Genomic DNA, 26,193 nt, shown 5'->3' with positions numbered 1-26,193 from the left:
AAATCTTGCATGAAAAAAAAAATAGACTGATTTCGTTGAGGCGTTGTTTGCCATTGCCAGCCTATCAGGTGGCTCTGTTACCTCCAATGATGGCAGAGCGTGCATTTGGTAGGAGCACGAGCTAGTGGGCTGGCCTGATTCCGGCGAGAAGAAACGACACGTGACATCAACAGAACCCAGAGCCAACGTCGGCTGAGCATGAGCCCTCCAGCTCAGAATCAGACAGCCTTCTTTGGCCGTATTTAGCAGGTGACATCATATAGGCAGATAGGCAGAATCATAAATCAGTATATCTACATTCTTTATCAAAATTTGCGGGTGCAGTACGTTAAGAGTGCGGCTTTGGACTTTGGACCGGCTTGAGATCCGAGGGTCGTGGGTTCGATCCCTCGACCAAGCGCAAAAAAACGGATACGGTGGTGGTGAAGGAGACGCACCTCCCCTGCCTCTGCGACCATGGCTGTGGTGCCCCTGAGCAAGGCACTGATTCTCCCCAGCTCCCCGGGTGCCTCACTAGGCAGCCCCCTGCCCCAGCTTCTCTAGTGCATGTTGCTCATGTGCATAATGCTTGTGTGTGTGTGTTTCGTTCAGTTGGTGTGGGTAAAATTCAGAGAATAATTTCCCCAGGAGGGATCAATACAGTAATTTAAAATAAAGAATAAAAAATGTCCCTGGCACTGAGACAACCCATTGCATGAGTACTTTTACTTTAAAAAATACTTTAAAGTAAATTTAAAAGTACTTAGTACTTTTACTTAAGTAAGATTCTTGATGCAGTACTTCCACTTTTACTTGAGTATATTTTTTGCGGGATAATTGTACTAAGCTTCAGTACTTCCTCCACCACTGGATGTAATACCAAGAGAGTATAGTGAGTATACAACAAAACTGGCGACGAGGTAATGCGTCCTCACGTTGTGTTTATTTTCGGAGCAAAGTCCGAGTTTTTTTTCACGAGTATTTTTGTCGCGTGTGTGTAATGCGGGGTCGTCGCTAGGCCACGGCGTCTGCTGCCTGCAGTGTGGATGAGACGACACTGACACGGAGGACAACGTTCCTGCCGGGGGGGAGAAGGAGAACTCTCCGCGGCGGAAAGGAGACGGAAAGAGACTATAAAAAGGGACAGCAAGTAAAAAGAAAATAAATAAATAGTAAAGGAAAAGACAGTACAAGAAGTGAACTGATTAACTGTAAAATAAGCTGAAGGAAGCACAAGGATAAGAATAATTGTTGAAATTAGAAGAAAGTAATAAACAGTGCTTGAAAATGGCTGGACTAGTCGGAAATATTGGACCATTTGAAGAAAACACACAACAATGGAGTTCATACACTGAGAGATTTGAGTATTTTGTGCTTGCTAACAAGATTGGAGAGGATGTCATAGTACCAACTTTTCTAAGTGTTGTAGGGGGAAAGACATTCAACTTACTGTGCAGTCTGCTGCAACCTGACAAGCCAGGGGACAAGACCTATGATGAAATAGTGTCAATATTAAGGAATCACTACTCTCCTAAGCCACTGATCATTGCAGAGAGGTTCAGATTCCATAAGAGGAACCAGGAAGAAGGTGAATCTGTTGCACAGTTTGTAGCTGTGCTTAAACGGCTATCTGAACATTGTGAATTCGGACTCTCACTCAATGATACCTTACGTGACAGGCTAGTGTGTGGCCTGTGTAGTGAGGCTATCCAGAAATGACTGCTTACTGAGGCTAATCTGACACTGGAAAAGGCCGTAGATATAAGTACATCAATGGAGATGGCTGCACGGGAAGCACAGCAACTAAGTGTGTCAACCCAAGTGCATACTTCATTCTTGCTCACGACTTTCACGGCTCTGAATGGCTTAAACTGGGACCTGAGTACTAATTTCGTACCATAACATGTAAATGTCCTGGTATGACAATAAAGTTCCTTGATCCTTGATCCTTAAATTATCCCTTGAGCCCAAGAACAAGGCAGCATCTACCAAACCATGTTACCGTTGTGGGAAAACAGGACACCAGGCATCAGAGTGCTGGTATAAGGACTTAGACTGCAGAAACTGTGGTAAGAAAGGCCACATTGAGCGTGCCTGTAAAAATAAAAAGGCTCAGACACACAAGCAGCACACTGAGACAAAGAAAAGTGGTTTCTTCAGAAACAAAAAGAAACGTGAACAAGATGGAGCATGAACAGGATGAGCAGAGTGACTGTGAATCTGATGACGAAGATACAGTTCATGTTTTATCTCTTACTGACAGTGATGATGAATACTGGGTCACACTTCTGTTAGAGAGCCAAGCTGTGCGGATGCAGGTGGACACAGGTACACGTGTATCCATGGTATCTGAAGCTGTTTACAAGGAAAAGCTACAGCACCTCACTCTTCGAAAGACAAAGTTGAAGTTACGCACTTACACTGGTGAACCTGTCCCGGTGTTAGGTGTGGTGGATGTAACTGTGGAACACAATGAACAGGAAAAGACGCTTCCACTGTACATCATTCCAGGAAACCGTCCGGCTCTGCTAGGCCGCAGATGGCTGAGAAGGCTCAGATTGAACTGGCAGGAAGTGTTCCTATTTAAGGATGGAGACACAAGCCCCCTACACGAGATCTTAAAGAAGCATTCCAAAGTTTTTGATGGAGAACTTGGAAGCATGAAGAACATCACAGTTAAGCTGACAGTCAAACCAGGAAGCACACCAAAGTGTCTAAAAGCTAGACCTGTTCCATATGCCATCAAACCCAAGGTAGAGGCAGAGTTAGACAGACTAGTGAAGAGTGGAGTATTGGAATCTGTGAGCACAAGTGAGTGGGCTACACCGATTGTTCCAGTCATGAAAAAGGACGGAAGTCCACGGATCTGTGGTGATTTTAAAGTAACACTGAACCCTGTCCTGACTGCAGAACAGTATCCATTACCCCTCATTGATGACCTCTTTTCAGGGCTAGCTGGAGGACAGAAGTTTAGCAAGATAGATTTATGTCAAGCATATCTCCAGATGCATGTTGATCCAGAGTCACAGAACTATTGACCATAATGATGCACAAAGGTCTATACAGATACCGGAGGCTCCCTTTTGGAATAACCTCTGCTCCAGCACTTTTCCAAAGAGCAATGGACCAGATTCTGAGTGGGCTTCCAGGTGTCCAGTGCTACCTGGATGACTTGCTCATCACAGGACCAGACGAACAGTCTCATTTAAGAAACCTAGAGGCAACACTGCAAAGACTGGAGGAATATGGTCTGAAAGTCAGGAAAGACAAGTGCGAGTTTTTTAAACCATCTGTCGAGTACTTGGGACACGTAATCGATAGCTCGGGACTCCACAAAGCACCATCAAAAGTGAAGGCTATTGTGGAAGCTCCATCCCCAAAGAACGTGAGCCAACTGAGATCATTCCTGGGTTTGTTGACCTACTATGCCAGGTTCGTGCCCAACCTTGCCAACAAGCTGAAACCACTGCATGAGCTTCTCAACAAAACCAAGTCATGGAACTGGACGAACAAATGTGAGGGAGCTTTCAAGGAGGTGAAGACCACCCTCTCTCGGTCTGAGGCCCTCACCCACTTTGACCCGGCATTACCACTTCAGTTGGCATGTGATGCCTCCCCTTATGGTGTGGGTGCGGTTGTGTCACACATCATGCCATCAGGGGAAGAGAGGCCAATTGCCTTTGCGTCACGAACATTGAGCAAAGCTGAAAGTAACTACGCACAGATTGAGCGTGAAGCTTTGTCTATTGTGTTTGGAGTGAAGAAATTCCACCAGTATCTCTATGGCCGGAAATTCATGCTGTTGACTGACCATCGACCTCTCACCTCCATCTTTGGTCCTCATACTGGCATTCCGTCACTTGCAGCCAGTCGTATGCAGCGATGGGCTCTGTTACTGTCTGCTCACCAGTATGACATCAAGTACAGGAAGTCGGACCAGCATGGAAATGCTGATGGGCTCTTAAGGCTCCCATTACCTGTCACACACACTAAGCCAACACGAGCTGAGACCTTCTACTTCAAAGAAGTGACTACTGCCCCAGTGACCTCAACTCATGTCAAGAAACACACACGTACTGACCCAGTCATGTCTGAGGTTTTGGACATTGTCACTTGTGGGAGGAGAGGAGAAATGACACCAAGCTTAAAGCCTTACCTGATGAGAAGAAATGAGCTCTCAGTCCAGTCTGGATGCCTGTTGTGGGGTTATCGTGTCATTATACCACCACCACTAAGAGAGAAAGTGCTGGCTGAACTCCACACTGGACACTGTGGCGTCATGCGCATGAAAGAAATTGCACGTACAGTAGCTACTTTTGGTGGCCAGGTCTGGATACAGCTATAGAAGAGAAAGCAAAGTCATGTTCTGCTTGCCAGAAACTAAGAAATCTCCCACAGCTAGCTCCCTTACATCCATGGGACTGGCCTGAAGAACCATGGCAAAGAGTCCATGTAGATTTTGCTGGACCACTAGAGAACCACATGTTCTTAGTTGTAGTCGACGCCCATAGCAAATGGCCTGAGGTTGCCATCATGAAGAGCACTTCCTCAGAGAAAACCATTGAAGAGTTAAGGTCCATCTTTAGCCGTTTTGGTCTGCCACAACAGCTTGTCAGTGATAATGGCCCACAGCTAGTGTCTGAAGAGTTTGAGACATTTATGGAGGAGAATGGTATTCAGCACATCAAGTCTGCACCGTATCATCCAGCCACCAATGGGCTTGCTGAAAGATTTGTACAGACCATGAAGCAAGCTCTCACATATTCTCAAAGCGCCCAGTCCCTTAACAGGCGCCTCAGTTCATTCCTTTTGTCATACCGAAACACAGCTCATGCTACAACCAAGGTGTCTCCTGCTTCGGCTATGTTCAAAAGACAGCTTCGCACTTGACTTGATCTCCTGAGACCTCAGAAAACAAAAGAGATTGTGCACCTTCAACAGAGAGCTCAAGTAGAGAGACGAGTGAAAGCAAAGTGTCGGAACTTCACAGCTGGAGACAGTGTTCTTGTCCGGAACTACACCAAAGGGGTTAAGTGGGTGCCTGCGACAGTGATTGCAAAGACAGGGCCTGTGTCATACACAGTGGAAACCAGTGATCATCTCATCTGGAGAAGACACGTTGATCAACTGCTCCACACCTCTGGTGCCCGTGATGACACACCTCAGCCAGAACCCCTTGCTCCAGAGCTGCAGACATACCAGGAAGAACATCTGTCATCTGAAACACTCCAGGAGCAACCTTCAGGGATGAACACTGTTCCAGGCACACCCAGACCCGCTCAAGTGCCTACACCTGACACCATGTCTCCTAGACCAGGACTCATACAGTCCTCACCAAGAGACAGTGGGACTGACTTACCTGCAGGTCGTTCTTACCCTAAAAGAGACAGACGACCTCCTGATAGACTGTCATTCTAGAGACTAACCCTTGACAGCGGGGCAGAATAATCCCCAGGGTTTAGTCTGGGAATTGAGGTAGTCTACCCTCTTTCCCTAGTTCAGGCAAATGTTCTATTTTTCTTTGTTGAAGCAGAGACTTTAAAGAGAAGTGATGGTGACCGTGAAATGTGTTACCTTTGCTAAGTGAACATCAGAAGTAAAGGGGAAGGGATATGTTGTGTATTGACACCCTAAGTTTATCTCTTTAAGATACGGTCACACCCCTCTTTTGTGTTGTGCTGACATCATGGTCGTCAGTCCTGAGTTAAAGGAGTAAAGTACCCGTTACAAGCTACTTTTCCCTGGTCTCGTCTTCCTTTATTATTAGTTGTAATACCAAGAGAGTATAGTGAGTATACAACAGTGCGTCTAAAAGCAGTGAGTTTTGTTGTTATGCCACATGTGTACCCCTTGTTAATACTTATATACATTCATAAGTCAAGTAATGACATGCCAGTCGTTCTTGGTCAGTGGCATTCGTGATGTTATAAGGAATTAGCCACTAATTAGCGGCAGGTAGTTAGCTGCCAATGAGAAGTTTATGCTAGCTCACTGCGTGGCTAAGCAGTTGTTTGCATTGCATTTTGCCTCTTGGTTTGATCCGTTGATTGATCACTGTGATTTAAGTTATAAGTAATATTGAGCTGTATTTCAGTTACTCTGATTAGATACACATATTTGGCTCAGTATATATTTTGTGTGAATTTATACTTCATTTCTAATTGTATTGTGTTACTTTTTATTACAGAAACCACACTCATGTGAATGTAATCACTCATGAAAGTTATATAAAGGTTCAAACTTTATTCCTCATTCTCCACCTACCTGCTCATGCGTCCTGACCAACACACTGAAGTGTTTGCTGCCACCTAAGATCCACATCCAATACAGTCTATACAACAATCACCATTGGTTTTTCTTTGTTCAGACTCTGTAACAACACTTCTAATTGTTTCAGCTGCAGTTATCAGACCTGCTTTCACAATTGTTTCTTATTTCAGGCTGAGAGAGAAACTAAGAATCTTGTAAAAGCTGCAGGCACAAGAAGTGAATAATACAAACCTCAGTGATCCTCTCTGAGGGAGCTACTGCTTTGTTTTTCCTCCACACACCCTCCACAGTGTATTCCTCTCAAATCATAGCTGTGAAACTGTGTGTGTGTGTGTGTGTGTGTGTGTGTGAAGAATGTGGATTAGCATATGATGATATGGAAATAATACTATGTAGACCTAATCCTGCAGGGACCCAGAAAACTCCTCTAGCTTTTACACAGACATGGAAAGTTACCAACCACATCAAGAATAATAACACTGTTAATCCGGTGGACATTGTACTGTTCATGAAAGCAATGACTGTAGGTCAACTGAGACTGAATGAGGCAGATCACTTGATAAGTGGACATGAAGCAACTCATGGATGCACAAAGCAACTTTTCCATTTTCATTCTTTCACTCACTTTTCCTTTAATACTTTTATTGATTGATAAATGAGGTGGATATGATGACAGACTTAAATTGTCTGAGGCTGGAGATAATGTTTGTCTTCACAACACTGTAGACTTATTTAAATAGAAATGATTTGTGGCTGAGACAGAATGAAATGTCCTGTAACACTTTTTAAACATACATCAGAGAAGAGGGAAGGAAGGTTTGTGCTTTTACCTTCAGGCAGACAAAAGTTTAGGTCGACTCTTTTCTCTCTTTCAGTTTTTCTCTGTGTATTTCTCTCTCTCTTTCACTATGCATGCTCATTGATTGTCTCTACATTTCTCCTTAAATGTGGAAGTAAATGAAATGATTAGGACAGATCCTGTTGCTGGTCACAGACCAATAACACCTGTAGATGGATGAAACCATTTCCCTGCAGCAGATCAGCAATTTCTCTTGAAACAGGCAGAAAATGAGGAAAGACAGAAAACAGCATTTCCTTTCTCTTTCTGTGAGACTTGAAGTACCAGGTGATCATTTAATTTTCAGCTAAATACAAACTGCAAACATTTACCAGGAAGGGAGCAACTTTGAGGAGGAACTCAAGGAAAATCAAGAAAGAGAAAGAAACATTCCCACAGAAAACAGCAGAACTGATAATGTCTGATAATCCATCAGTCTGTAATGATGAAATGTGTCCTCACAAAAAGATGAAGTACATGAAGGATGTACAGTATTTCAGAAATCATGGATCTCCAAGATTTGAGAACCTCTGTTACACTCTTACTCCTAACAATCACCATCAAAGCCATAAAGACAAGATGTCCCAAAGGTAAAAAGTGAAGTATGAAAACAAAACCTGAGCAGCTCATTAGTTACACTTCATACACACAGTTTCAAAGGTTATGTATGTAACTTAAACTCACTGTGCTGCTCAAAGGCTACTGACAATTACCAGCAACTATTAAGGTGGAATATTTTCTTGCATGTTACTCAAAGCATGAGTTGACATTGTGAACCAATCAATATACCTTAAATGTCGATAGGACAAATATGATCATTGGATTTATTGGCTCTCTCACAAGACTTTAGTAATGATTGTATAATAAATATACAGTAATGAACATAATGTATGTAACTTTCAACTGGATCATGCAAACTGCAGATGTTGTGTGTTTTCACTTGGGAAACACCTTTGGTAAACAGGTAAACCTGACTGATGATGTGTCCTTTTCCCAAGCTCCACAGCTCCACTGAATCATCTGCAGATGAACTCTGTTTGATTGCACAAGTACAAAGCAGGATGATGGATGATTTCTTCATTTATCTTCTTTCAGTTACCTTGTAAATGTGGAGATACTGAAGCCTCCATAATGTTTCATGCCTGAACAGAGTATATTTTCTTTTTATTTCCCCTCCTGGGTTGACTTTCATGAAGCCTCTCAGCTGTTCAGCTCATGTTGTGACAGTTGGATTTCTGGTACTGTGATCCAGAGATCCAAGATGGCGCCGTCATATGGCGACACGGTGTGGTTAGTGCAGTGTGTTTGTTTATCGTGTGTTTGAAAGTGGAAAAAGGACATTGCGGCATTTAACTACTACACATCTGGGCAACGATGCCATTTTTCAAACCGAAGCTGCAATACGCTTCAAACGACTTTGTGGTTAAGGAGGCCGCAGGAGATGCAGCTACTGCTAGCTGTCCCCCGTGTAAACCCAGGAAACGGGGGAGAAGAGGTGGTGTATTGGCGAGGCAAAGGTGGTGCTGCTATCGCACACCACTGCCTAGCATGCGACTTGCTAACGTCCGCTCCTTACAAACAAAATAGACAAGCTAGCCATCTTATTGAACACAGGGAGAGACTACGCTGACTGCTCTTTTTTTATCCTTCACCGAGACCTGGCTGGACGCCAAGATAAACAACACAGCGATACAACAACAAGGCTTTGCATCATTTCGAATCGCACAGAGATTTTGAAGAAACAAGGCGGTGGCGTATGCTTCTTCATAAACCAGAAATGGTGGTATTTATTCTATTCTGTTCACTATTCTACAGCATCTAGATGGTCCTGGTAACTGCGTCAGAGTTTTACTTGTTGACTATAGCTCTGCCTTTAATACAATTTCACCAACCAAACTGCATAACAAGCTTTTGGACATGGGGGTTGAACAGTCAATGTGTAAGTGGTTACTGGACATTCACCTTCTTAAGAGCGCTGTCTCATGTATCTTGTCTGCTGATGTCAAAGCAGATGAGGACTGCATCAGTGTCAATGTAGGACAGAGGACACACATTGTCATAGTTCCTTAAATTAAAGAAACATCTGCAGGTCAGCTGATTTACTTTCTAGAAACATTGTTCCTCAGTGTAATGGAGGCGTCATTCAGAGAAGTGACTGCAGTTGATTGTGAGAGGATTTTCCTCATTCATTAGTACTTCAGCAGACTCAAACATTACTGTGATGTATGTGACAACATGGTAAAAATCAGTCAGGCATAACTGAACTGGATGTTGTGTCACACTCTAACCTCCAATCCTGTGTCTATTACTGTTAGGGTTAGTTAAGTTGTCTAGGTCTGGACCCAAAAGCAGACAAAGAGAGATTTAGCGGCAAAAAAAAAGAACAGTTTATTCTGACAGTTCAAACTAAATCAAACAAAAGAAGGGGAAGGCTGAGGACAGGAGGGATTCCGGGACGGCGAGGCGGAGACGGATGAAACGGAGAGGTGGTGACGCTGGATGGGGAAACTGGAGGAGTCTGCAGGAGAGGAAAGCATGGTGGTTAGAAGGAATCAGGAATAATGATCCACTAGCGAAACAAGTTAAGGAAATTTGAAAACTAATAACTAGGAGCACAGAGTACTAGTCACCACGTGAGATGACGGAACGATCTGGCGAGGGTTGACAGACAAGCCGAGCCTCTTATACGCTTGCTGGGAAGGTAGATTGCCGCCAGACTGCACACAGGTGAACGGAATCACCTTGATGAGGATGAGGATGGAGGGAGGAGCCGTCCTGGAATCCACACACACATACACACAGGAAGACAGCAAGCAAACCCCAGAGGCAGCAGAGCTGCCTCATGACAATTACAGTGGAGCTGGATTAACAAAGTCATTAGGATTCATCCTGCTGGGAAGGAAAATGTCTTCCCCAAATTCTGTGACAATACATTGAATAGATGTGAAGATATTTGACACAAGTGCTGCTGATGGTTGAAGGCTGGAGATGAAATTTATTTTGTTGATGCTGGAGAGTCAGTCTGAATTCAAACCTTCTGACACAACAGATCAGACTACAGACAGATCACTACAGGAAGCTGTACAGAACAAACCAAACCACCTGGGAAACTTCAGTATGAGTATTTAGTAAAAGGATAGGCCTGTTGTGGGCGACAGGGACCACGAGAGTGGGATGTAATGCAACAGTCTAATAATAATAATATACCTCAGCCACCTGGAGGGGGGGTACCTGCAGCCTCACCACCTCTACTTTTGGCCTCTGGTCAGGCTGAGGAGCAGCTGTGTCTGACGTGCATCAACAAACAGTGAAAACCTTCCACAGTGCTCCTGAAGGTTTTTCACATTCTGCAGTGAAAACACAGACTGTTAATGGATCTCATTTTCCCCACTGATCTCTTTACATTATTCATCCAATTCACCTAAACACAAGCTTCTTTCTTTGTTTCTTCTCAGACCTTTCAGATAAACTGTGGCAGCATTTTAATTTGAACTGAATCAGCTCAGTTGTCCCAAGATTCAGAGAAAGACAAAACACTGATGTTCACAATGATGCTTTTAATGTGAAAGGACAAGATCATGATTAGAATCTTCAAAAAGTAAAAGTCAGCAACATTTTCATCATGTAATAATCATAGCTTCCATCTTTAAAGGACTGGAAGAGGAAGACGTTTACAAGGAATCATTTAGACTTAGACTTAGACTTAGACAGACTTTATTGTCATTCAGGTATACAGTGTATACAGAACGAAATTTCGTTGCATTTTACTAGCAGCAGTATAAAAAATAAATAATAAATAAAGGATATAGCATGTAGATAGTGAAATGAGGAAAATAGGCAATAGGAATGAATAAATAAGGACTATAAACACAGTTAGAATATAAAATACAGTAAAAAAAAAACAGTGCAAAGTGCAATACGGTGATTGAAAGAGACAGTAGTGCAGTCTATGGATTTAAGGATTTAAGAGTTTAAAAGTCTGATGGCGAGGGGGAAGAAGCTGTTCCTGAACCTAGTGGTTCTGCACCGGATGCTGCAGAATCTTCTTCCGGAGGGCAGAAGTGAAAAAAGTCTATGGTGAGGGTGTGAGGCGTCCTTGATGATGTTGCTGGCCCGGGACACACAGCGCTGAGAGGCAATGTCCTGCACAGAAGGAAGGGAGCTCCCAATGATTTCCTCAGCTGTCCTCACCACTCTCCTCACATTCCTCCAGTCTGCAGCAGTGCATCCTCCACACCACACAGAGATGCAGCTGGTGAGGATGCTCTCTACAGTACTCCTGTAGAATGTAGTCAGGATGGGTGGGGGCAGGTGGGCTCTCTTCATCCGTCTCAGGAAGTGCAGGCGCTGCTGTGCCCTCTTGACCAGAGACGCAGAGTTCACCGACCACGTGAGGTCGTCCGTGATGTGCACCCCCAAAAACTTAGTGCTGCTGACCACCTCCACGGCCGAGTTGTTGATGAGGAGAGGAGCGTGACTGGGCTGAAACTTCCTGAAGTCCACGATGATCTCTTTGGTCTTGTCAACGTTCAGGATCAGGTTGTTGCCTTCACACCATCTCACCAGCTGCTCCACCTCCTCTCTGTAGGCCAGGTCGTTGTCATCTCTGATGAGGCCCACCACTGTCGTGTCGTCAGCAAACTTCACAATATGGTTAGTGGCAGACCTTGGGACACAGTCGTGTGTCATCAGAGTGAACAGCAGAGGGCTGAGGACACAGCCCTGGGGAGAGCCCGTGCTGAGAGTGATGAAGAGTTTAACAAATAAACTGCTTTAATACATGAATCTGAAAAGGTGTGTGTGAGTGAAAGAGACAGACATGTACAGACTGAACTATCTGTTCAACAGTGAGAGAGTTTCTCTAACAGGAGGAGACTCTCTCTGCTACACTCTGCACAGAGACACTGAGGAACCAGACCACAACAACCTGAACCCAGGATACAGAGGTTCAATGAATGTGGTGTTGAAGGTGTAGAGGTGGATCAGTGAGTCAGAGGAGACTCTGTAGAAGGACAAAGAGCCAGCAGGACAGTCCACATACACTGCTACTTTGTCAGAGACAGAGGAAGATGATGAAGAGGAGGAGGAGGAGACAGGTGTCACTCTGTTATTGTGCCAAACAGTGTAACCACCATCAGAGCAGAACAGACTCCAGGACTGATCGTTCTCTCCAAACACACAGTTTTCTCTCTTTCCTTTCCCTCTGATTCCTCTGTAACTCACTGATATATAAACCTTTCCTCTCCAGTCGACCTCCCAGTAACAACGACCAGTCAGACCATTACTACACAGCAGCTGAGGACAGTGGTCAAATCTGTCTGGATGATCAGGATATGACTGATCCTCCTCCACATGTGTCATCTTCCTGTTGTTGTCAGACATTTTGATCTTGCTGTTTACTGTGTTTGTGTTGATGGTGAGTTCACAGAAATCTGATGGAGAGAAGAAGACACAACACAGCTGCAGTTATTGATCTATCACCTGATCATTGATTGACACTTTGAAGATGGTTGAATGTGAGCTGCTTTGTTTTCAGGAATCAAATGAAAATCACACTTACACTTCCTCAGACCTGGGCTCAACCATCGGACTCCACCAGGTTCCACCCTGAAAGGAGGAGGGGGGTCAGACCAGCACGTTCTCTTTCAGCATGCAAACATGGACATTACATGGCTCTCATACACAGATGGTTTGATGATTCTGTTCATTCAGCAAAGAGACAAAGGACCTGGAGTCCTTATCTTGGAATTATATGGAGCAGGGAGGTGACATGGAGGAAAGATTTCATCATTTGTCTTCTCCATTTGATATCACTCTTGGTGTCAGACACAACAAAAGATCTCAGAGTGACAAGATCAGGATCTCAGAGAGGTTCAGCTGATTATTGATCATGGATATTTTAGAAGACAGAGACATGATCAGAGACCAGATTTCATTTCCTCCTTGGTCTGAGACACTGGCAGATGAATGTCTCTGAGCAGTGTAGATGGTCTTATTATTGTTGGGATGTTATTATTAGTGTGTCAGCACTGAACAGGTATCTAAAGTCTTTGGGCTTGTTGTGGCGAAAGCACTCTGAGTGCTCAAAGTGGCTCTGTTGGTTCAAGAGCAGTTCAACCAGCTGCAGCTCAAATGTTTCCACACTGGCTTTGTGCTGATGCAGCATGAAATCCAGTCTGAGAAAGTCCTGCTCAGTTCACAGAAAGCAGCTGACCACACCTGATTTAATAATTGTCACCTATTTTCTCTTAAATATGACACAGTGAGTCATGATGAGATAGTGAAGTCAGAATTAGAGAAAACCTCTCTTTGTATTTCAATTCAAAGCACTTCTGTAGAGATCTGTCATCAGCTGTGACACACTAAATGTTTCCAGCTCTTCCTCCTCTATCACACACTGTCTGTGGCTGCAGCAGGCCTCTCCATACCTGAGGGTGTCCAGTCTCCAGTGTGGATCCTCCAGTCCAGCAGACAGCAGCTTCACTCCTGAGTCTCCTGGATGATTGTAGCTCAGGTCCAGCTCTCTCAGATGGGAGGGGTTGGAGCTCAGAGCTGAGGCCAGAGAAGCACAGCCTTCCTCTGTGATCAGACATCCTGACAGCCTGCAGACACACACAACATCACACAGGAACCCTCTGTCAACACCTGCTGGTCTGTTTTGTTGTTTTTTTTGGTTCATATTTTTGTTTTTGGTTCTGGTCCATTTTGGTCCAGATTCAATGTATTTAAGGCAAATTCCTTAAAAAATCATCTGTAGGATTAAAAAAAATCAACAACTGAAACAAAAACAAGAGAAATGATGAATAATTGTCTGAGTCTAGAAAGTTCTGCTGAACTTTAGTATAATTTACTGTGACCAATCCTACACAACTTGGCTGTTTGTCCACTGATATAAATCAGATATGAACAAATCATCAGCTAAACAGGTTGATGGATCCTGACCTGAGAGTCTCCAGGGTACAGTGTGGACTCTTCAGTCCGGCAGACAGAAGCTTCAGCCCTGAATCCTGCAGGTCATTGTTACTCAGGTCCAGGTGTCTCAGACTAGAGGACTGGGAGCTGAGAACTGAGGACAGAGCTTCACAGCTTCTCTCTGAGAGGTTATAGCTGCTCAGTCTGAAGAGGAAACAATGAAGAAAAAGTCAAATAACATTTGTGTTGAAAGGACAATCAAAGGAACAAAACTCTCAGTTTGCTCTGCAGCTCACAGCAAACTAACAGACCTGCATTTGAAAACTGGGCCAAACATCAAACACAGATTTGTTGAGTGAAGCAGAAATATCAGCTCTTTATCCACCTGCTAACCAAAGGGCAAAGGGAACAGCCGTAGCGCAACAAGTTCGGTCTTAGACTTTGGACCGGCCTGAGATCGGAGGGTCGTGGGTTCAATCAAGCGCAAAAAAAAAAGGATACGGTGGTGGTGAAGGAGACACCTCTCCCCTGCCTCTGCAACCGTGGCTGTGGTGCCCATGAGCAAGGCACCGATCCACCCCAGCTCCCCGGGTGCCTCACTAGGCAGCCCCCTGCCCAAGCGTCTCTAGTGCATGTGCATGCTTGTGTGTGTTTTGTTCAGTTGGTGTGGGTAAAGTGCAGAGAGTAATTTTCCCAGGAGGGATCAATAAAGTAATTAAATTAAATGAATTTAAATTAAAAATGAATGGACAGACAATGACTGCAAAGGATTTCACACTAAATATTAAATCTGATGAGTTTGTTTCACTTCATGTGTATTTGTCCAGTTACTTTTGAACCACTAAAAGGGCTGAATCTCCCACACAATTCTTTCCATACTGATGTCAACTTGCTCAAATTAAAGCTCAGACTTGGCTCTTTAATGTAGGATCCATTATTTTAATTCAGATTCAATGTGATGAAACTCAGAGTCTGAAGAACAATAACTGTCCAAATAGTTCAGGCCTTGACTGTAACTGTGTTAATGTTGGTACCTGATTTGATTTAGTTTGAATCCTCTGATAAAATAGTTTATCAGCACGTAAAGAGCTGTGGGTAAAAGTTCTATAAAGGGATGCACTGAATATTTGGCCACCGAAAAATTGCCACCGAAAATGGCCCAAAAGTGCATTTTCAGTTTCGGTCGAAAGACTTTTATCACCAAAACAACATGGCCAAAACAGGATGTTGTGATGACGCGGGCAGAAACCACGGCCACTACGAGTGTGAAGGATAAAATAGTGAGGTTCAGTTTTAGGTTCATATTCTGATTTGTTGTTAGTTCTGTTAGTCCATGTTTCACATTTTTAGGTTAATGTCAGTTCTAGTATGTTGAAGCACAGTAGTATGTTTTCTTTATTTCTTTACTTCTTTGGTTAAAATAACTTCCACATAAGCAAGTAGTAGTAGTAGTCGGGGGTTTCCAGCAGGGGGAGTCTAGAGCTGCAGAGCTTGGTGAGCGGGCGCATCGGTCCCTCTCTTAAACTTCTAGAGTTGTGAGCAGAGGAAAGAGCGCGTCTGCTCATCTTTCTATTAAACATACCCTTTCCAGGAATATGGGCATTTACACAAGCGTGTCTGGAAAGAATTTCTCCACGTCGGGTTTAATTTATCACCTGAAATCCAAACATTTCGATCACTATGCTGATTATGAGAGGAATGCAGTGCAGAAAAGGAAAATCCCTCCGAGCACGCCCACTCTGTCTCTGGTGGACGTTTTTGAAAAGGCAAGGAAGTTTAAAACTTAACTTAAAGCGCTGCAATTCTTGGTGCATTTGTTGTTGTTAAAGACCTACGGTTAACATATGGACTATGGCAATCTTTCGTTTTATTACACTATTATGTTGTAGGCCTACAGCAAAAATTTTAAAATGCACTTGACTTATATGCACTTTGTGAGAGAACATTTAATTTTACAATCTTGTTTAAATTGATTTATTCTTTGAAACATTCATATTAATTTATGTAATCGCAATGCCTGTCAGGACTGAATGTGGACTGAACCCAAATGCATGACTCCAAAAATTCAGAAAAGCAAAGTCTTTATTAAACAAAGTGACAAAATAATAATCACCCGAAAGGGGAAACCAAAAATCACTCTTACGAGGAACAAACGGTGAAACAAAGGCAAGGCCACTACTCTAAACAAGGAATTTCAAAATGCAAAGAACAACAAAACCTGACAAGAGATGCAAAGACAAGATATGGACACTGGTTCTCTTGACGGAGGACAAGACAAACTGGCACGGAACAGGGGGAGACGCACACTATATATACACAACAGGTAAGGGGAAACAGGTGGAAACAATTAGGGCGGGGAAGACAATCACAAAGGCGGGAAACCAGACAAAGGCAGGAAGTAAAATGAGACAAGAAACACAAGGGCAATAATTTCAAAATAAAACAGGAAACCACAAGACAACATAGACACGAGATAAAACATAAGGCATTATTTACGGACCATGACAATGCCTTGCAATTTTAGTGAGGTTAGTACACAGTCATAACCATAAATGCAATGGTACTAATATTTGGCAAAAGAATTTCTTTTGGTGTTTCAGTTTTCGGCCTTGGTTTCCTCATTTTCGGTTTTGGCCAAGAATTTTTTATTTCAGTGCATCCCTAGTTCTGCATAATTTTTATATATATTTTTTTTTGTCAGGGCATTCTAATACTCAGAAAGCCTTGTTCTCAGGTTTTCTCCAACCTGGAAAACATTACAGCCAGTTCAGTTTGTTATAGTGTACCTCCCTCATGGGCCGTACTCTGTGTTTGTGTCTGAATTCTCTGAGTTTAGTTTAGTTTAGTCAGTTGGCTTCTCTCAAAGTGTAAATAAACCAACGCATTGTCTTAACCATACCCTTGACGTCGTTCTGTCATATTACATTGAGATTGAACATATAACAATCTTCCCACAGAATCCTCTTCTATCAGATCACTGTTTAGTTGTATTTGAATTTCTTTTATTAGACTAAACGCCATTACACAAAAATGTCTTAGATCTGATGGTGCTGTAGCTAAATTTAAGGAAGTGATTCCATCGGTACTTAACTCAGTGTCACACCTCAGTATAACAGAGGACTCCTGTGCAGACTTCAGTCCCTCTCAAATTGACCATCATGTCGACAAAGTTGCTGCGAATGACACTTGACTCTATCTAGAAACAAAAGAGGTTTGCTCCGTGGTTTAGTTCACAAGCTCACAAATTAAAGCAAACAACATGAAAACATGAAAGGATTTCGTGTTCCACCAGCTTGAAAGAATCCTGTTTGGCCTGGGAAGATAATCTTAAAGCATACAGGAAGTCCCTCTGTAATGCTACAGCAGCCTACTACTCTTCATTAATAGAAGACAATAAAAACAACCCCAGGTTTCTCTTCAGCACTGTAGCCTGGCTGACAGAGAGTCACAGCTCTATTGATCCATGTATTCATATAGCTCTCAGCAGTAACGACTTCATGGGCTTCTTTAATATCAGAGACAAAACTGATCACCTCCTGCCCACTGATTTTTCTTTGAGCACAGGAACCTCAGTAACAGCATATGTATTTAGAAAGTTTCTCTTCCATTGATCTTCACCAACTTGACTATGATTTTTTCATCTAAACCATCAAACTGTCTTTTAGACCTGATCCTCATCAGGCTCCTCAAGGAAATTTTATGCCTAATCAGCGCCTCTCTACTGGATATGATAGTTCCTCCTCCAGGGCAGCAAGTTAAGAGTGCGGCTTTGGATTTTGGACCGGCCTGAGATCGAATGTCATGGCTTCGATCCCTCGACCAAGCGCAAAAAACGGATATGGTGGTGGTGAAGGAGACGTGCCTCTGGCTGTGGTGTGTCTGAGCAAATCACCGATCCACCCCAGCTCCCCGGGCGGCTCACTGGGCAGCCCCCTGCCTCAGCGTCTCTAGTGCATGTGCATGCTTGTGTGTTTCGTTCACTTTGTGTGGTTAAAATGCAGAGAGTAATTTTCCCAGGAGGGATCAATGAAGTGATTAAAATTAAATAACAGGTTATGCACCACAGTCTTGTAAAGTAGCTGTAATTAAATCACTTCTTAAAAAGCTCACTCTTGATGCAGATCTTTTAGCCAGCTACAGACCTATATCTAACCTTCCCTTTCTCTCTAAGATCCTTGAGAAAGTAGTTGCCAATCAGTTGTGTGACTTTCTACAGAACAATCATGAGGATTTTCAGTCAGGATTCAGAGTGAATCATGATCTACTAAGTGCATCAGACAAAGGATTCGTCTCTGTACTTGTCTTGTCAGATCTTAATGCTGCATTTGATACCATTGACCATCACATCCTACTACAGAGACTGGAACATTTAATTGGCATCAAAGGAGCAGCACTAAGCTGGTTTAGGTCTTACCTATCAGATCGATTTGGAATAACTTCCTTATATTTGGTAATAGCATTATCAGACAAATATCTACAGTAGTTCATTTTTTCCCAGATGCTGTGCAGTTCATTATTTTAAATTCAAATGTTACTAAAGAATGATGGGATAAAACAGGGTTCTGAGGGAATACTGTCAAATATTCAGCTTCTATGCCATAGGTCAGTACAAGATCAAGGGTGTGATTAAAACAGTGAGTTGGTTTGTTAACATTTTGCAAGAAGCCACTTGAGTCTAATACTGAATAGAATGCAGTCTTAAGGCTGTCATTGTGGGTATCTACATGAATAATAAAGTTGCCCACTATAATTGCTTTGTCCGTACTAAGCACTAAATCAGATAAAAATTCAGTGAATTCAGACAAAAACTCTGAGTAAGCAGCAGGTGGACGATACACCACAGCAAATAGGACTGGTTTTTCTGTCTTCCAATTTGGATGTGAGAGGCTGAGGATAAGACTTTCAAATGTGCTATAACTAGGCTTAGGTCTGGGATTAATTAATAAACTTGAGTGGTAGATTGCTGCCTCTCCTCCTCCTCGGCCTGTGCCTCGAGGAATGTGATAATTAATATGACTAGCAGGGGTTGACTCATTTAGACTGACATACTCTTCCTCCTGCAGCCAGGTCTCAGTAAGACAGAATAAATCAATCTGCTGATCCATTATCAAATCATTTACTAACAGAGATTTAGAGAGATCTAATGTTTAATAGCCCACATCTGATTGTGGTGTTTTTAGGTTCAGACACTTTTGTAGTATTAATTTTTTTGAGGTTTTTATGAATAACACCTCTTGCATTTTTTGGTTTATACACTTTTTGTTGACGGGGAGCAGACACAATCTCTATAGGATAAAGGGAATTTTTGGAATGGTAGGAATAGTAAGAATCATGGGAGGGTGACAGCTCTAGAGAAACTGCAGAGAAGCGTGTAGGACTGCAACTCTGGGTTGTCATGACTTTGGTTGTCTAAGAAAATCTGTCATATTTCTAGATATGAGAGCTGCACCATCCAAAGTTGGATGGATGCCGTCTCTCCTAATCAGACCAGGTTTTCCCCAAAAAGTTTTCCAGTTGTCTATGAAGGCCACGTCATTTGCTGGACACCACCTAGACAGCCAGCGACGGAATGAAGACATGCGGCTAAACATGTCATCACTGGTCAAATCGGGTAGGGGTCCAGAGAAAACTACGGAGTCCGACATTGTTTTGGCAAAGTTACACACCTATTCCACATTAATTATAGTGACCTCTGATTGGAGTAATTGGGTGTCATTACCGCCGACGTGAATAACAATCTTATCAAAGCTAGGTTTATCCTTAGCCAGCAGTTTTAAATATGATTCAACGTCGCCCGCTCTGGCCCCAGGAATGCATTTAACTATGGTCGCTGGAGTCTCTAACTTCACATTTGACAAAATGGAGCTGCCAATAACCAGAGCTCTAGTTCAGCTCTAGAAACATCTCAAAGATGATCAGTGGAAACAGGATGCACCTGAGCTCAATTTTGAGCTTCATGGCAAAGGCTGTGAATACCGATTTTTGATTTTTAATAAATTTGTAAACATTTCAAAAAACTGTTTTCATATTGTCATTATGGGGTGTTGTGTGTAGAATTTAATTCATTTTGGAATAAGGCTGTAATATAACGAAATGTGGAAAAAGTGAAGAGCTATGAATACTTTCCGGATGCACTGTAAGATCTACAACAGTAACAGAGAGTGAACTGACCTCAGAGTCTCCAGTCTACAGTGTGGACTCTCCAGAAAACCACACAGCAGCTTCACTCCTGAATCCTGCAGCTTGTTGTTGTAGCTCATGTCCAGGTGTCTCAGATGGGAGGGGTTGGACTTCAGAGCTGAGGCCAGAGAAGCACAGCTGATCTCTGACAAACTGCAGGAACTCAATCTGAATAAAGAATAAATCATGTGGATAAAAATCATTTCTAATCCAATCAGATATGTCCTAATCAATGAGCTTTCACTAACATGAGTAGAGGGACTTTGTCCTTCTCTTATTGTGGATCATCATAATGTCAGCCTTCTACACACATCATCCAAATGTCACCACAACATTCATACAACAATTCATGTCAATAATAATAATAATAATAATACATGTTTTTCAATTGATTTGTACAAATATTAGTTCTGAGGACCTTCTGTATATTGTTGTGATAAAAATGGACTTTGAACAACTCACACTGGACATTTTCTACACTTCATTTAGAAAACAGTCTGCTGACTGTGACAGATATGAGTGTGTGAGTTCTGAAGGTTTCATTGAAGACAACAGACACTATTCACAACAACTGGAGCTGGTGGTTTTGAGTCTTTGCAAGGAGTTCTGCGACTAATCAATATTTTTATCCAGTTTTTAAACACTTTTTATTCCTCAGGTTTTAGACTGTTTTTTTTTTTTTTTTACAAATCTGTTTAAATTAGGTCAAAATATTTTAAAGTAACATTTTAGAAAAGCTTGTTTCTAATCAGTTGAATGGTTTTTTAAACTCTCACAATATTTTTTATACCAATTAGTCTTTCGGACCTATCATAGTACTGAGACTGTACTAGTCAAGATTGTAAATGACCTCAGGTGATATATGAATATAAAAAAACAAACAAACAAAAAAACACCTGTATTAGTATCACTTGACTTAAGTGCAGGTTTTGACTTAAGGTCACACCATTCTTTTAGATAGGCTTCACATCCTGACTGGCCTCTCTGGTACTGTTTTTATTTGGTCCAAGTCTTATCTTACTGACAGAGAATTTTATGTTTGCATGGGTGAATGTTCTTCTAAAAGCTATAAATTAAATTGTGGTGTTCCCCAAGGTTCAATTTTAGGTCCTACATTTTTTAACCTTTACATGCTGCCACTTGGAAATGTCATCAGGAGGCACTGCATCAGCTTCCATAGCTATGCTGATGATACACAGCTTTACATTGCTGTGTCTCCTGATGACCCAGGGCCAATCCAGGCCCCTATAGATGCCAGACAGTTTTCTATAACTCAGTCAGTACAAACAAACTCTGGCACTCTGGCACACCTGTAAACAAGTGAAAAGTCATCTTCGACTCAGATCTTAGTTTTGAGCCTCACATTAAAAATGTAATTAAAACTGCTTTTCATCATCTGATGAACATTGCCAGAGTGCAACCATTTCTCTCTCAATCCAATGCAGAGACATTGCTGCAGGCTCTTATCACCTGCAGAATTGATTACTGCAACGCTCTGCTTTCTGGTCTCCCTAAGAAGAACATAGCTCAGCTTCAGCTGTCATGAGGCAGCTCGGCTGCCTCTGGGGATTTTCTGTTTTGTTTTCTCTCTCTTTCTCTCTGTGTTCACGTGTCAGTATGTTTGTGTGGGCGTCTTAGGTGTGGGTGTGTTTCAGGTTGTGGGTTCCGGGCGGCTCCTCCCTACTCCCTCCTCTCTGCTCAGGCTGACTGTGTACACCTGTGCGCCATCAGGGCGCAATCAGTTAGCTCAATAGTATAAGAGGCTCTGTGTTCCTGTCCGCCCTCGCCAGATCGTTCCATCATCTCCCGTGGTGACTAGTTCTCTGTACTCCTCATGGTTAACCATTTGTGGATTTACTTACCTGATCTTTTAGATTTACTCACTCTGGCCCACACTAACCATCGTGCTCTTTTTATACTGCAGTCTCCACCGGTGAGGAGAGACCGTGAAGAGCTGTGAATACTTTCCGGATGCACTGTAAGATCTACAACAGTAACAGAGAGTGAACTGACCTCAGAGTCTCCAGTCTACAGTGTGGACTCTCCAGAAAACCACACAGCAGCTTCACTCCTGAATCCTGCAGCTTGTTGTTGTAGCTCAGGTCCAGGTGTCTCAGATGGGAGGGGTTGGACTTCAGAGCTGAGGCCAGAGAAGCACAGCTGATCTCTGACAACCTGCAGGAACTCAATCTGAATAAAGAATAAATCATGTGGATAAAAATCATTTCTAATCCAATCAGATATGTCCTAATCAATGAGCTTTCACTAACATGAGTAGAGGGACTTTGTCCTTCTCTTATTGTGGATCATCATAATGTCGGCCTTCCACACACATCATCCAAATGTCACCACAACATTCATACAACTATTCATGTCAACACAGATTCATAACATGCTGCTGACCTCAGTCAAGTCTGGAATTAGAAGATAAAGATCAAATCAGACATGTTGGACTAAAAACTGACTTTGATTCATCACTGAAATGGATCAAACTTCAAATGTTCAGTCCTCATCCAGGAAAAATGTCTTGCTTGGTCCTGGTCTCTATCCTGCAGATCAGCTCAGGAAATCCACAACTAAACACATATTCAACTGAACAACAACTATTTGATCCCAAATTACAGATGGATTTAATGGAAAACTCTGGAAAATGCTCAGCAGCAAAGTCACATACATACAATTTAACTCTACGACTACTACCACTGATAATAATAATAATAATAATAATAATAATAATAATAATAATAATGATAATAATAATAATAATAATAGAGAAAGAGTTTGAAGTTAATAGACTGAAATGTGTCAAACTAACAGTGTGGTCCTTTAAGTCTTTGCTCCTTAACACACACACACACACACACACACACACGCACGCACACACATACTGAAGAACTGACATTAGTCCTGACACTTCATTGAAATGAACTTCAAAGGAGTTTTTTCTTCAGCAAGTGTTTTTCAATTGATTTGTACAAATATTAGTTCTGAGGATCTTCTGTATATTGTTGTGATAAAAATGGACTTTGAACAACTCACACTGGACATTTTCTACACTTCATTTAGAAAACATTAGTCTGCTGACTGTGACAAATACCAGTGTGAGTTCTGAAGGTTTCATTGAAGTCAACAGACATTATTCATGACAACTGACTGAAATGAAGTGAAACTGAAGGAATAATTCTTAGTCTGAGATAAGAAAAAGTCACAATATGGAACAACAACTATTTCAAATCTCATTCATTCATTCATTCAAGATGAATGGCTTCAAGTTCTGGATGAAGATAAACCAGGTTCAGCTGTGGATTAAAGATATAAGATCTACAACAGTAACAGACAGTGAACTGACCTCAGAGTCTCCAGTCTACAGTGTGGACTCTTCAATCCAGCAGACAGAAGCTTTACCCCTGAATCCTGCAGGTCATTGTTACTCAGGTCCAGGTGTCTCAGACTAGAGGACTGGGAGCTGAGAACTGAGGACAGAGCTTCACAGCTTCTCTCTGAGAGGTTACAGCTGCTCAGTCTGAAGAGGAAACAATGAAGAAAAAGTCAAATAACATTTGTGTTGAAAGGACAATCAAAGGAACAAAACTCTCAGTTTGCTCTGCAGCTCACAGCAAACTAACAGACCTGCATTTGAAAACTGGGCCAAACATCAAACACAGATTTGTTGAGTGAAGCAGAAATATCAGCTCTTTATCCACCTGCTAACCAATGAGGAGTTTCTACATTGATGATCATCTTTAAAATTAAATATGATACAATCAGTAATGAACACACATGTACAGTCAAGGCCATAAGTATTTGGACAGTTAGATATGTTTTGTTCTTCAGGCTCTCAGCACATTGACTTTAAAACATAATAATGGATACTACAGTCAATGACTGCAAAGGATTTTACACTAAATATTAAATCTGATGAGTTTGTTTCACTTCATGTGTATTTGTCCAGCTACTGTTGAACCACTAAAAGGACTGAATCTCGCACACAGTTCTTTCTATACTGATGTCAACCAGCTCAAATTAAAGCTGAGACTTGGCTCTTTAATGTAGGATCCATTATTTTAATTCAGATTCAATGAGATGAAGCTCAGAGATGATGATAAGGAATTAAAGAAGAGAGGAATTTATTTTCCCTCCTGCTGAATAAAATAGCAGAGTCTTTATATAATGATGAATAAATCCAACTATCTATACACTTACAGAGCTTTGTTAGAGGCTTTGACAACTGGCAGCAGCTTCAGAAGAGCCTCCTCTGAAGCAGAGTATTTCTTCAGGTCAAACACATCCAGATCTTTTTCTGATGACAGTAAGATGAAGACCAGAGCCGACCATTGAGCAGGAGACAGATCTGTGGAGAGACGTCCTGAACTCAGGGACTGTTGGATCTGCTCCACTAGAGAACGATCATTCAGTTCATTCAGACAGTGGAACAGGTTGATGCTTTGCTCTGCAGAGGGAGTCTCTTCAATCTTCTTCTTGATGTACTGGACTGTTTGCTGATTGGTCTGTGAGCCACTTCCTGTCTGTGTCAGCAGACCTCGTAGGAGAGTCTGATTGGTCTGCAGTGAAAGACCCAGGAGGAAGCGAAGGAACAAGTCCAGGTGTCCATTTGGACTCTGTAAGGCCTTGTCCACAGCCCTCTGGTAGAGCTGCTTTTGATCCGGTTTGTCTCTAAATGGTTTAGACCAGTTGGAGGTTGATTGTTCTTCTGACAGCAGATTGACTCCAGAGTTGATGAAGGTCAGATGGACATGAAGAGCAGCCAGAAACTCCTGAAGACTCAGATGGATGAAGCAGAACACCTTGTCCTGGTACAGTCCTCTCTCCTCTTTAAAGACCTGTGTGAACACTCCTGAGTACACTGAGGCTGCTCTGATATCGATGCAACACTCTGTCAGGTCTGATTCATAGAAGATCAGGTTTCCTTTCTGCAGCTGCTCAAAAGCCAGTTTTCCCAGAGACTCAATCATCTTCCTGGTCTCTGGACTCCAGTGTGGATCTGTCTCAGCTCCTCCATCATACTTAACGTTCTTCAGTTTGGACTGAACCACCAGGAAGTGGATGTACATGTCAGTCAGGGTCTTGGGCAGCCCTCCCCCCTCTCTGGTTTGCAACACATCCTCCAGAACTGTAGCAGTGATCCAGCAGAAGACCGGGATGTGGCACATGATGTGGAGGCTTCGTGAAGTCTTGATGTGGGAGATGATCCTTCTGACCTGCTCCTCCTCTCTGAACCTCTTCCTGAAGTACTCCTCCTTCTGTGGGTCAGTGAACCCTCTGACCTCTGTCATCATGTCAACACACTCAGGAGGGATCTGATTGGCTGCTGCAGGTCGTGTGGTTATCCAGAGGCGAGCAGAGGGAAGCAGTTTCCCCCTGATGAGGTTTGTCAGCAGCACATCCACTGAGGTGGACTCTGTAACATCAGTCAGGATCTCAGTGTTGTGGAAGTCCAGAGGAAGTCGACACTCATCCAGACCGTCAAAGATGAACAGAACCTGGACCTCTTCAAACCTGCAGAGTCCTGCTTCTTTGGTTTCAGTAAAGAAGTGATGAACAAGTTCCACCAAGCTGAACTTTTTCTCTTTCAGCACATTCAGCTCTCTGAACGTGAATGGAAATGTGAAGTGTATGTCCTGGTTGGCTTTGTCTCCAGCCCAGTCCAGAGTCAACTTCTGTGTTAAGACAGTTTTCCCAATGCCAGCCACTCCCTTTGTCATCACTGTTCTGATTGGTCCGTCTCTTCCAGGTGAGGCTTTAAAGATGTCTTCTTGTCTGATGCTTGTTTCTGGTCTGGTTGGTTTCCTGGATGCTGTTTCAATCTGTCTGACCTCATGTTCATCATTGACCTCTCCAGTCCCTCCCTCTGTGATGTAGAGCTCTGTGTAGATCTGATTCAGAAGGGTTGGGTTTCCTGCTTTAGAGATCCCCTCAAACACACACTGGAACTTCTTCTTCAGAGTAGATTTAAGTTTACGTTGACAAACTGGAGCAACATGTCCTGAATGAAC

The 26,193-nt window shown here is 42.6% G+C and overlaps 2 protein-coding genes across 2 annotated transcripts; one reads left to right on the top strand and one right to left on the bottom strand.

Annotated features, from left to right (window-relative positions):
• Positions 1-2,162: 2,162 nt before the first annotated feature.
• LOC121191506 (uncharacterized protein K02A2.6-like) lies at positions 2,163-4,869 on the top strand. The gene is given in 3 exon segments (XM_041052673.1): positions 2,163-3,009; positions 3,012-4,285; positions 4,288-4,869. Coding segments are annotated over 3 exon segments (2,703 nt in total).
• A 4,629-nt stretch (positions 4,870-9,498) lies between these two features.
• Positions 9,499-25,386, bottom strand: LOC121191505 (NACHT, LRR and PYD domains-containing protein 12-like; the record flags this gene model as incomplete). The annotated part of the gene is made up of 10 exons (XM_041052672.1): positions 9,499-9,605; positions 9,711-9,862; positions 11,115-11,825; positions 12,015-12,502; positions 13,524-13,689; positions 14,030-14,203; positions 20,171-20,347; positions 22,193-22,369; positions 23,529-23,702; positions 24,383-25,386. Coding segments are annotated over 10 exons (3,330 nt in total), but the record flags the coding sequence as incomplete, so codon positions are not given.
• Between the last annotated feature and the right edge of the window lie 807 nt (positions 25,387-26,193).

Source organism: Toxotes jaculatrix, chromosome 13, assembly GCF_017976425.1.
Source record: "Toxotes jaculatrix isolate fToxJac2 chromosome 13, fToxJac2.pri, whole genome shotgun sequence".
Classification (NCBI taxonomy): domain Eukaryota; kingdom Metazoa; phylum Chordata; class Actinopteri; family Toxotidae; genus Toxotes; species Toxotes jaculatrix.
Note: the sequence above shows the minus strand (reverse complement) of the source record. Positions and strands in the feature narration are given on the sequence as shown.